The sequence below is a fragment of the Panthera leo genome, chromosome B4, assembly GCF_018350215.1.
Source record: "Panthera leo isolate Ple1 chromosome B4, P.leo_Ple1_pat1.1, whole genome shotgun sequence".
Taxonomy (NCBI): Eukaryota; Metazoa; Chordata; class Mammalia; order Carnivora; family Felidae; genus Panthera; species Panthera leo.
The window spans coordinates 78,360,874-78,372,918 of NC_056685.1; the positions used below are offsets into that span (position 1 = coordinate 78,360,874).

Consider the following 12,045-nt stretch of genomic DNA (forward strand, 5'->3'; position numbering starts at 1 on the left):
GTGGGTTGACAGAGGACCCTTGGGGAAAGTGAAAGAAGGGGTTCATTCCTCCTCAGACCTGCTTATTCCCCAGCCTGGGGCCCGCATTCCACCATGTCTGGTTGCTGAGCGCTGCCTTCATTCATCCAGTCACTCGCCCTACAGACACTTACCGAATGGCTTCTGAGGGTCAGGTGCAGTATTGAGTGAGCCAGGCACTCTGGTTCTGGCCTTGCACAGGACGTTCTGGTGGGGAGGCAGGCCCAAACCAGCCCCAAAGAGAATGGAGGAGGTGGGGATGAGGGCAAATCACCCTCTGCCGGCCTGGCAGGGGCACTTGAGGACAGGCTCCGGGGAAGACGGCCCTCGAAGATTCTGGCGGGGGGATATGAACACAGCTGGGTGGCCCAGGCCTGGGTTCTAGTTTAACAAATGACCCGATGGTGGGCTGGGAGAACATGTCTTTGGAAGCAGATGGAGCTTCTGGCTCTGCCTCTATTTCCAGGTCTATGGTGTTGTTTGCTGTGGGTTTTTACAAGGCAACTGGACTTTGAGGGGCAGAAGATAGGCCAGTTTGCGGGGGGTGGTGCGTGGCCAGAGAAAGGCTGGATCTCTGGGCTCTCTCTTTGCCACACAGGCCCGAGAGAAGCTTCCACTCGGTGAACTCACAGTCTTTTCTATTGCACAAAGGGTTACATCATCAACACATGCGGGGAACAATGGTTCCTGCTTTCTATGTCCCTGGGTGGGGTTAAGGTGCGTCATTGGCCAGAGGCCTTGGCTTTACCTTTTAAGGTACACTATGTCTGCTGTGTTTTCCTGGGTCCCTGCCCAGAAAACAGGTATCCAAAAAGGCCCCCTTCCTGGGTAAACAGAACTGTATCATGCAAGAGGAATGAGACCGAAACTTGGCATAAGGACTGCCACGCAGCAGGGGGGCAGGGGACACGGACCCAATGGACGCACACATCAGCCCCATTTGGCCAATTCTGACCGACACCAACTGTATAAACAAACGTTCTTACCGACACTCTCAGTGCAAAGCAGCTGAGAGCCGAGCTGCCCCTTTGCGAGATTTTGCGGTTGGGCTCCAGGTTCCCTGCATTTTGCTAGGAAGGTAATGACGTTCTGTGATCTTCAAGGTCAGGTTTTGCCAGCTCCTGCTGTGCTGATAATGTCAAGGAAAGGACTTGGAGGGAGGTGCCAAGGGAACTCTCACCTGGAGTCGTTGGCTGGGTTTATGGTGAGCATTCTGCGGTCCACACCACGGAGGGCTGGCTGTTCACGTTTTCCCGTTTCGAATCCCAAGCCTGACGTCAGTCCAGATTCCATGGGCTGCTGGGTCAGGCTTGCGTGTCTTGCGTGGGCCACCAGCCATGTTTGTGGTTTGGGGACTGATTCTCTGAGTGGCTTCCCTGGCCACAGGCCACATTCCAGCCTGGGGTGGGAGAGAACTATGTGGTGCATTTATAGAGAGTCTTACCAGCCTATTTACAAGCTTTGTTAGTCAAGGTGACTTCTGAAGGGAGGTGGGTGTCACCAGTTAAGACATCACTTCTCAGCAGAACAGGACCACTAGAGGGTCAGCCTTCTTCTGCTCCGGCCTGCCTCATACTTGATAGCACTTAGACGCGACAGATGTGACTTAGATGTTGGCATCTCTATATAAGCCCCTCAGAGCCAGTGACTGTCTTGTCAACCCATCTCTAGGGCCTGCCATGCAGTGGATATGAACGGATGAATGGGTGAACGGGTAGAGTGAGGCTCTGTGGTCCTGTGTGGTCAGCTCTGTTCTTGGACGCATTGGGTCATTCTTCCACCATTAACCTGTCTCACCCCATGGAAACCCCTCAGGAGTCTCTGGATGAGTCTACACACAATCCTTCCTGATGAAATTCCAGCTGCAATGTATCAGCCAGGCCAGCCTGGAGTAAGGAAGGAAGGGTCTGGATTCTGTTCCCAATCTTGCTGTTACCCTGGCCCAAACACTCCCTGTTTCTGAGTCTCAGTCCTGCCCTTCCCAGATCTAACTGGTGAAGATTCACCTGTCCCTTTTCATTTTCCTCCTTACTGAACCTCTCTGCACCATAGTTGACCGGTAAAACGAGAATAGTCCCTGTCACAGGATTGTGTGAAAAATATATTACTATATGCAAAGTCCTTAAAACATAGTAAGAGTTACATAAATGCAATGAATATCTCAGGTACTGGAGTCTTGGGAAAGGCTTTGAGCACCTTTAAAAGAAGGCTCTACAAGTCTAAGGCCAGCTGGTCTCCTGCTGCCCCAGCTGGAGCTAGAGTGTCTACAGGGCAGGAGGGGAAATAGGGAACCCCACGGGTTAGAGCCGGGGCTCCCTGGCCAGAGGGCACCTCCCCAGGATGACACCCAGCGGCACCTACCCTCACCACTCCTGCCTTAGCCCGGTTCTCCGCCTCCTCCCCCATCAGCACATAAGTCCACTTGTCACTCACACTGTGGTACCCACAGAGCTCCCCCCTTCAGCACGGACACACAGGCATGCGCACATTCACACACACACTCACACATGTAGGAATGCTCACAGTCTCTCTCACACACACACAGGTGCTTCCACAGAGATGCCCGGAGATGTGCACGTACCTGGATGGGATCATATTGTTCTACTCACAGACAGCTGCTCACAGACATGAGCTCTGCGGAAGGAAGGTATAGCCAGCACGCACACCGCACGGCTACATGGCATCTGGGGTCCCCACCTCCCCCCGCCTCTAGCTCCTAGTCCTGTCCCACCTCTCCTGAGGACCAATGGAGCTTTTATATCGGTAAGGGGCCTCAGCAGCCATCTGGTCCAAACATTTTATGTCACTAGTGAATACACTGAGGCCCAGAGAGGGGAGGTAACTTGCCACAGGTCACACAGCGAGGCGTTCGGTTTTTGTCACCGTTCTGCATCAGGAGTATTATGTATTTGATTCATTCACTCTTGCTCCGCTTCCTGAGCCTTTCCAGGAGTGGGAACTGGAAGGAGGCTGAGAGTAAGTAAGGCCATCAGGGCCCGGCTGGGCTGATGAGACCAGCGCGATGGGAAGGGAGGGGTTGGTTGGCAGAGATGAGAAGTTCATTGGGTAGTTTCTGAACTGGGGAGGGATGGAGTGATGGAGCTGGGGTTTGGGCCTCAGGTCTGGACTCCTGATGGCCTGCTTCTGAGCTGTGTGGTGTCACAGCACAGAGAGCTGGTTAGAACAACTGCATGGTCTGGAACTCTCCCAGGGTCCTGGCCTGCTCAGAATTCCATCAGGAGGGGAGAGGGGACATACTAGTGGGTGGGGGGGCCTTGGATTGATCCTCTACCTTAAAAGAGCCTGGTCTTTTCAGACCACTTGCTTCTGGGCTCTCAATATTATTTATTTCTATTGCTCTGAAGGATGGGGGTGGGTTTAGATTTCTGCTACAGTTTTCTGGGCCTGGAAGTTTAGAGATTTGCCCTGCTGTACAGATATGTATTCAGGGACTTGCCTTCGCCATAGCAAGATGGAGGGGCCATCTCCTTACTTTCTTTGCTACTTGTAAGATCCTCATAGTGTCACGGGGGAAACAGTTCTCTGCACGTAGGAGCTCAATGGCCCTGGAATATGTGGAGATTTCTCTCTCTATTTGCTGTCTCTGATCACACAGTAATATGAGGGAAATGTAATCTGTTTATTTATTTATTTATTTATTGTTAAAAATTTTTAAAGATATTTATTCACTTTGTTAATGAAAAAACTTTTTTAAAATGTTTATTTATTTTTGAGACAGAGAGACTGAGCATGAGCCGGGGAGGGGCAGAGAGACAAGGAGATACAGAATCTGAAGTGGGTTCCAGGGTCCGAGCTGTCAACACTGAGCCTGACGCGGGGCTCGAACTCACGGAGTGTGAGATCGTGACCTGAGCCCAAGTTGGACACTTGATCAACTGAGCCCCCCAGGCGCCCCTGTAATCATTTACAGATGGGCACAGGAGGCTGGCCATAGCCCTGGTCCTTGGAGGGATTTCCACTTTATATTCTGCAAGAGAATAGGGCTCATGACAAGCGCATGTCATGATTCTTTTGCTGCAGGCACCGTCTGCACACGTTACGTATGAAATGCCTAGTCCTCCCATCTACTCATGAGGTAGGCGCGCTTTTATCTTTCTTACTCTAGAGATGTGGCAACTGAGGCACAGAGAGGGTGAGGAAATTAACCAAGGTCACTCAGCCAGGAAGGAGCAGAGCCCCATTTTGGACCCAAGTCATCTGGCTCCAGAGTCTATGTCCTTACCTCTGTGCCACCTCATTGTCTTGCTACGTGCTGTTTTCTATCCTAGAGGTAATTTATCAGCTCTGGCAGGTCTCCAGAACCCAAAAGGACTCCATTCAAAAAGCAAAAAGTAGCCACATCAAAGGCTTTTTGAAAGTTTAAGTCATGTTCATATAGTTACCCTTTAAGGAATTCTAATAAATTGCTCAGGCATGAGTCTTCCCCAGCAAAGCAGTGAGTGATGTTTCCTTAAGTTTTGAGTGACTGATGAATCTAATTTTCGTTATCCATCAGTTGACAGATATGCACAGGGAGGTTTTCTGGGAGGCAACAGTGTGTTAGTGAAATAACCACTAAAGGTGCATGCAGGGGTCAAACACCGGCTGGACCATGGAAGCTTGTGGGGCCCTGCCCCGGTTACTGACCCCAGACTAGACCTTTTTCTGTTCCACGTGACTTTGGGGACTCTCCCAAACCCTGACCCTTGAGGATAACAGAGGTGCAGACAAGGCTCAGAGGTGGCTACACTGATTTATTGGAAACACAGATCAAGACAGGTGAACATGACAGAGGTGGAAGGGGAGTGGTTGGGGGTGGGGTATGGCCATCAGCCCCATGACAGCCTAGGGTAGGACCTTGTCCTGGTCCTCTGGGCCCCTCAACCCCCTTCGTATGGGCGTCAAGGGGACTTTTTAGGGGTAGCCTCTCCCAGCACGGGGCAGCAGAGCCGAGGAAGAGGGGATCACACATAGACATGAGAGGCCTGGAGTGGGACAGACCTTTCAAAGTGCCAGAGAGGTAATTGAGAGCTTGCTCCATGGGGAGGCTGGGTGGGAGAGACCCCAGGCCCGAGGCGTGAGTTCGGCCACCTAACATTTGCGGCAGCTGCTGGCGCAGGACCCCACGCCGCAGGAGCTGATGCCGCAAGAGCCCACACCGCCGGTGCCCAGGCCGCAAGACGTGATGGAGTTGCAGGGGCCACAGGGCGCGCACATTCCGGTGCTCACCGCCAGGTTCCCGCTGCAGGGGGCGCTGCACGCGCTGCCGGTCACCGGCCGCGAGCCGGACACGCAGAGGTCCCCGCAGACGACCCCGCCCCGGGAGCTGCTGACACCTGCAAAACCCAAATGCTCATGAGAATTCTGGGGGGGGGGTGGGGGGGTGGTGAGCCATCAGCCTCCCAGATGATGCAGATCCCCGGGCCCTGAGCACTGTGTATTAAAGTCAGGAGAATCTTTACTTACAATGTTAGGCCCAAAGCTGTGGTCTTTCCTGCTCTCTGACCCCCAATCCCTCCTGCTGTGATGCCAGCCCACTTTATGATAATTAGCTATCAGTGGAACCCCACCCTCCAGACTCTGCTACCCCTTATAGGAAGGGAATAAATCCATCCACACAGGGGCTGTGTTACTCACAGACATTCACGGCCCCAACGCCTTCACATAGTCTAGAGGGAAGAAGAAAAAGGCAACATGAGTGACTCATCCAGAGTTTCGGATAGAGCTCCTCCACACCTTGGGGCAGGGTCCACAAGTGGTCAGGGTGGAAGCAGAGGGTCTGAGGGAACAGCCCTCCCAAACCGCCGCCGTCCCCAAAGTGATGAATAAGAGGTTTTCCTAGACCGCTGGCCATTGCTGAGACAGAAGAAAGGATGGAGTGTATTCAAGGGGCAGGAATGGGCAACTCAGAGCCAGGCTGGGTTGAGCCTCACCTCTGCTCCTCGCCCTCCAGCAGCCGCCTGTAGGTGGCGATCTCGATGTCCAGGCCCAGCTTGGAGTTCATCACCTCCTGGTACTCCTTGACCAGGCAGGCCATGTCCTGCTTGGCCTTCTGCAGGGCGGCCTCCAGCTCGGCCAGCTTGCAGCGGGCGTCGCTCAGGGCCGCCTCGCCCTGCTGCTCAGCCTGGGTCACCGCGGTCTCCAGCTTGGTGTTCTGGGGCCCAGGAGAGAACAGAGTGGGTTATGGTCCTGGGTGTCTCGGTCCATTTCCCTCATGTGTCCAGTCTCTCCCCTCCCCCAGCTGGGGACACCCCAAGAACAGGCCTCTCCCCTTCATTAACGGAGTCCCCCTGAGGGACCACAACCAGGGACATGAGCCATGCAAATGGGCTGGATCATGAATGGTGAGAGCCAGTCGGGGCACACACTGCCTGTGTGGCCCTGGGGAGGCCCCAGGCGACCCGTACCTGACACTTGGCATTCTCGACCTCGGCGGTCAGCCTCTGGATCATGCGGTTCAGCTCGTTGATCTCCTCCTTGGTGCGGCGCAGGGTCTCCCCGTGCCGGATCACCGTGGCCTTCATCTCCTCGCACTGGGGGGGGGGGGGGTGCGGGGGGAAACAGAGGCGCTCCTGAGCTCAGGATGCAGTTTCCCTCCCATTCAGACACCACAGATGGTTGGGACGTTGTACAGTGCTCAGCCTGTGCAACTATACATGGCAGCCCTGCCCAGCGATTATAACTTGAGAGCTGTGTGGCATTCTGTTACTATCCCACGGGATCAGAAACTCCAGACAAAAGAGGCATTCTTAATAAATACTTGGCTTCCCTCGTGCTGCCATGTCTAAGAGACAGGTGTCCTGTGCCCCTCACCTTGCTGCGGTACCAGGACTCGGCCTCAGCCCGGCTGCGGCTGGCGATGTCGTCGTACTGAGCCTTGATCTCGGCCACAATGCAGTCCATGTTCAGGTCCCGGCTGTTGTCCATCTTGACGATGACCGAGGTGTCTGAGATGTGGGCGTGGAGAACGCGGATCTCCTGCAGATGGTGGGGAACCTGTTTACACCCCAGCCTCACCCACCACAGTGTGGACCCAGTCATCTCAGCCCTTACCTGGTCTCCACCCCAGTTCCCACTACAGCCTCATGGACTGCAGCCCCCTTGCCCCAGCCCAAATCCCTGGCCAACCCCCCCTCCCCCGACTGCCCAGGGATCCCTGGTCAGTCCCAAGCCCCAGCCCCCTCTTCTAGGCTGGCTGCTTCTTTTCCATTTGGACCACGGCCCCTCACCTCCTCATACAGGCGCCGCAGGAAGTTGATCTCCTCAGTCAGGGCCTCTGCGTTGGCCTCCAGGTCTGACTTGCGGAGGTAGGCACAGTCCACGTCCTGAAGGGGAGAGGGTGTCAAAGGAGTCTTACTGGAAAGGCAACACAGGGCTTCCCCCCCGCTGCCCCCCGCTCCCAGGAGGGCACCCCATCAGGCTGGACAAACTCCCTGGAGACCTTCCTTAGCTGCTCATCCTAGTGCCTCGTATCATGGCCTTGTTGAAGTCCTTTCTACAGTCAGAGGGCTCAGAAGCAGGTTTGGGGAAGGGAGTGGGATTATGAGGTTTCCAGGCACTTTCTCCGCTACCTACCCAAAAGAAAACTCCAGAATCCACACCTTGCATTATCACTGAAACTTAGGCTCTGCAGCAAAATGGGTCGGCTCTAATGATGCCCCAGCCCTTTCTGCCCTGACACCTCATGGAAAGAAATCTAGATCTGTGGTCAGAAGAAGAGGTCTTAGGGATCAATTCTGCCTCTTCCAAGCCAGGGCAACTCAGGGTAAGACCCTTGACCTCTGTGCCTCACTTTCCTCACAGCAACCCTTGCCTTCCTCCTATGGAGGTGGTTGCAAGGACCTGGTGGGAGTCCACATGATGGCATTTGTGGCGAATCAAGTCTAAGAGGTGAGGGACGATACACCGTTCACGCCAGCACTTCACAGCTGTTGGCGGCCTCAGGATGTGGCCATCCCCTAGCATTGGTGTGCTCTTTCATCCACAGTATTTAGCAATGCCTGCTCTCTGGCAGGCACAGGGCAGAAAGATGCGGGAAGCCATCGGCCAGATGGGGGTTACCTCCGATGGAGGAATAGGGTGCCCTGCTTGAAGCAGGCAGTGTATGTACTCCAATGTCCGGGGCCACCCGGGGAGTGCTGGGGTGCTGGGGGGGGGAAGGAAATAGGGGAGGGGTTGCGCTAGGCGATTCTGGGGGAGTCGCTCAGCCTCTCTGAATTCCTGAGTGCTCCCTCCTGCCTCTGCCCTGCTTTCTGAGTTGTGGGACAAGTATTCTGGAGTCACTCGCCTTCTTCAGGGCCACAAATTCATTCTCGGCGGTGGCCCTTAGTGCCACCTCCTCTTCATACCTGGAGACAAAGGGCACAAGTTTCAGTGGCCAGAACTTTAATAGTCTGGGCTTTGAAGAGGGGGGAAAAAAAGAGAGAATGAAGGCCCAGACAAACATATTCCAGGAACTGGATCTTTTGGAGGTAGTCACAGAATCACAGAGTGTTGGACTAGAAGGGATCTGTCCATCCCATTCTTTGGGGCTCTCAATCCACTCCGTCACCCAATGCTCTTCCTGTTTTAGGGACTCTCATTCCTGATGTGGGCGCACACGCGCAGTTTTGTAGGCTTTCTCTCTGTTTCTGGGCTGTAACTCCCGGCGGGGGTGGGGGCAGGAACCCCACACTAGTTCTGGTTCCCCCCCTTGCCTCCCCGCTCAGGGCCTAACACAGCACCTGCAGCATCGAGTAGATGTCAATAAACGTTTGTTGAATTAAGGAAATAAACCCACGCTGATGAGGTAGCTGGAGCCCCTCCCAGTCTCTCCGGGGTTTAAACTCCCAACCCGGAAAAGAAAAGTCTCCCTCATCAGGCTCCCGGTCACTGTCTTCTTCCTACTGGAAAGTTCCTCTGGTGCTGTAGCCCAAATCTATCCTGCTCTGACTTCATCCCATTTCGTTTCTTGAGACTATCCTCCGGGCCGCACTCACTTCTTCTTGTAGCCCTCCAGCACCTCCTGCACGTGGTTGAGCTCCGAGGCCAGCCTCCCGCTGTCGGCCTCCACGCACTCGGCCTCCCGCCTCAGCGTCTCGATGTAGCCCTCGAACAGGGGCTCCAGGTTGCTCTCGCAGCACTTGCGGTTCTGGTAGAACTGCCACTTGGTCTCCAGAAGCTTGTTCTGCTGCTCCAGGAAGCGCACCTGCATTCAGGGTGTGGGGAGGGGTCAGACGGCTCTTGGTGTCCCGAAGCCAATTTGGGGTGGGGCTGGGGTGATTGCTTTAGGGGCAAACTCCCAACCCCGGAGCTCAGCAGAGCTTGGCAGAGATGGGCAGTGGGAGACAAGGTGACTCCTGGATTTCCCTCCTGTGATCTCTGTCTGGATTTTCTCACTCAGGGATGGGAGCAAGGGGCTGGGCAAGGTCAGCGTCTGCTCTCAGGTAAAGGGAGTTCTCCAGACCTGGTGAGTCCAGGTGGCATGTGTATTCTGGAGGCAGGTAGAGGTCTCCGGTTGGCCTCTGGCTCCCCCTGTCTCAGTGCCCAGCCTGAGTGCTGAGCATGGGTGGGCTACAGGAAGGGTGTGATCAAGGACAGCCACCCACTGGCTCACCCTGCGGGCCTCTTCCTATTTCTTGTGTCCATTTTGGTGTCTGTGTGTGTGCATGTTCTGCCCTCTTCCTCTGACAGGCCAGTTCCAAGCCTGTCCTTGTGTCTCCGTGGGGACCTGCCTGTCTGGACAGAGGTTGCGTATAATGGCAACACTATCAAATCAGGAGCCTCCGCTCTGTATCCTGATGTCCTTGGTCCTCATGTGGCCTGGGTGTGTGTCCATTTCGTCCATGAGAGCGGGAGCTCACCTGGACCTCCTGTCTCCTGCCCCTGACTGTCTTCAGCCTAGCCCAGGAATGGAGGGCTCCGGAAGGGTGTGATCAAGGACACCCACCTTGTCGATGAAGGCAGCGAACCTGCTGTTGAGACACTTGATCTGCTCCTTCTCCTCGTGCTTCACGCACTGCGCATTGGGGTCGATCTCCAGGTTGAGGGGCGTGAGGAGGCTCTCGTTGACGGACACGCTGGTGATGCAGGGCGGGCTGGGACCGCACACGCCGCCGGAGCGGTAGCCGAAGGTGCGGCCGCAGGAGCCGGCGCGGAAGCCGCCGCAGACGCTGTGGCTTCCGAAGCCGCCGGTGAGGCCGCGGTAGCAGGAGACGCCGCGGTAGGGGGCGGCGGTGATGCAGCAGCGGCCAGGCCGGGGCCCGCAGGCCGAGGCGCAGCTGAAGGTGCGGCCGCAGAATCCAGATCCGCAAGTCATGGTGCTCCTGGAGGTTCGGGTAGCAGAGTACAGGACCGAGGTCTGGAGTCTTGTGCAAACTCCAATGTGCTCCGTGAGGCACCTCAGTCCTATTTATGCTCAGATCTGAAGGGCTTGGCTGTGCATTTCGGTCAATTTGTGCTTTATGGGCTTGGGCGGTTAGTTGAGTCCAACCCCTCTTTAGCACATGCTTTCATGGTGGAGTGGCCCGCACCCTCCTCAGTGTATAGGATGCCAACCTCTGGGCTGTAGGGGGACTCAGTATGTTTCATCTTCAAAGTGCCCTGCCAGCAGTCTATGCACTCATCTGAGGAGACTGGGGAGAGAAGGGCAGGGCAGGAGAGGGAGGAAGGGGGCCAGGAGAGGAGAGGAGAAGCAAGACCAGAGGCTGGGAGGTTCAGGGCACCTGTGTGTGTGTGTGTGTGTGTGTGTGTGTGTGTGTGTAGTGGGGTGGTCAGGAGGGGACTCAGGAAAGACTGAGGTGTTAACAAGTAACATCCAGAAGTTTCCATTCCAGTAGTGGCCATCGTGCTACTCTACCACAAATGTGCATTCCCCCCATCCCCGGACTGTCTAGCGGGCTGCTGAGATACATCCCATTTTTCCTGTCAAGACAACAGCCAGCAGTTTATTAAATATGTGTGTTTTTTTTGTCTTTTTCAACTTTTATCATGAGAGTTTCTGAACATCTGGAAACGTTGAAAGCATAGCATAAAAACACCCTGAGATGTTCACTGAGTTACGTAGATTCAAGAGTGGTTAACACTGTGCCAACCCTGCCCACATATTTGACAGTTACAGAAAGTATGGCACGTGTAGAAAGCAGGACCGTACCACTGCGCGTGCAAGAAAATTAACAACAGTTGCAAAGAATCATTTACTAGCCGTTCCATTTTCAGCCTTCCTAATTGTCTCAAAAGTTTTAAGAAATCGGTTTTATGTGACTTGTCTTGTGGCTCCGTCCCTTATATTTAATTTTTTTAAATGCTTATTTATTCTTGAGAGACAGAGCATGAGCAGGGGAGGGGCAGAGAGAGGGAGACACAGAATCTGAAGCAGGCTCCAGGCTCTGGGCTGTCAGCGCAGAGCCCAATGCAGGGCTTGAACGCACAAACCCTGAGATCATGACCTGAGCCGAAGTTGGTGCTTAACCGACGGAGCCACCTCGGCCCCCCTCCATCCTTTCTTTATATTTTAAAGATACTGGAAGTTAACTCTAGAGTTGACCTGTTCAGTGTGGCATCCTGTAGGCGTATGCGGCTGTTTAAATTTAAATTGGTTAAAGCTAAATAAATTGACAATGGAGTTCCCCAGTTGCAGGGGCCACATGACCACAGGACCACTGACTACCTTACTGGATGGCGCAGGTACAGAACATTTCCACCATCGCAGCTTGTCCACTGGATAGTGTTGGTCTAGAGGCTTGTCTGGGTTCAACTGACATGTTTTTGGGCAGAATACCTCATGAGCAATGCTATATGATTCTTATTATGTCACCCCAAGAAGCACAAAAATATCAGGCTGTTCCAGTATCTGTGATGTTAAATCAGATCACTTGCATACATTTCCCCTTTGTAATTAGAAAGAACAATGTAGGAAAACAAATATCCTATTTTCATAAGAGGATATTTTCTTGTCTTTTTTTCTTTTGGCCACCTACTATCTGATATTTTACGTTGTAAGCAATCTCTAATTCTCCCATCAACCATACGAAGTATGTATCATTATCC

At 54.0% G+C, this 12,045-nt stretch overlaps 1 protein-coding gene across 1 annotated transcript; it reads right to left on the minus strand.

Annotated features, from left to right (window-relative positions):
- Nucleotides 1-5,094: 5,094 nt before the first annotated feature.
- Nucleotides 5,095-10,315, minus strand: LOC122224581 (keratin, type II cuticular Hb1). Its single transcript, XM_042946623.1, has 9 exons — nt 9,947-10,315; nt 8,997-9,205; nt 8,306-8,366; nt 7,248-7,343; nt 6,832-6,996; nt 6,426-6,551; nt 5,952-6,172; nt 5,656-5,687; nt 5,095-5,354 (listed from the first exon to the last, which is right to left on the minus strand). The coding sequence occupies exons 1-9, from the start codon at nt 10,313-10,315 to the stop codon at nt 5,110-5,112; spliced, it is 1,524 nt and encodes a 507-aa protein (XP_042802557.1). The 3' UTR covers nt 5,095-5,109.
- Nucleotides 10,316-12,045: the final 1,730 nt, after the last annotated feature.

What these genes read in the sequence shown, in the direction of transcription:
- LOC122224581 (XM_042946623.1), bottom strand. Translation starts at nt 10,315, where the DNA reads ATGACTTGCGGATCTGGATTCTGCGGCCGCACCTTCAGCTGCGCCTCG. An exon ending in CTGGAGGGCTACAAGAAGAA is followed by an intron (nt 8,367 to 8,996) that starts GTGAGTGCGGCC and finishes CTTTGTCTCCAG; the next exon opens with GTATGAAGAGGAGGTGGCAC. An exon ending in TCGAGAATGCCAAGTGTCAG is followed by an intron (nt 6,173 to 6,425) that starts GTACGGGTCGCC and finishes CCTGGGCCCCAG; the next exon opens with AACACCAAGCTGGAGACCGC.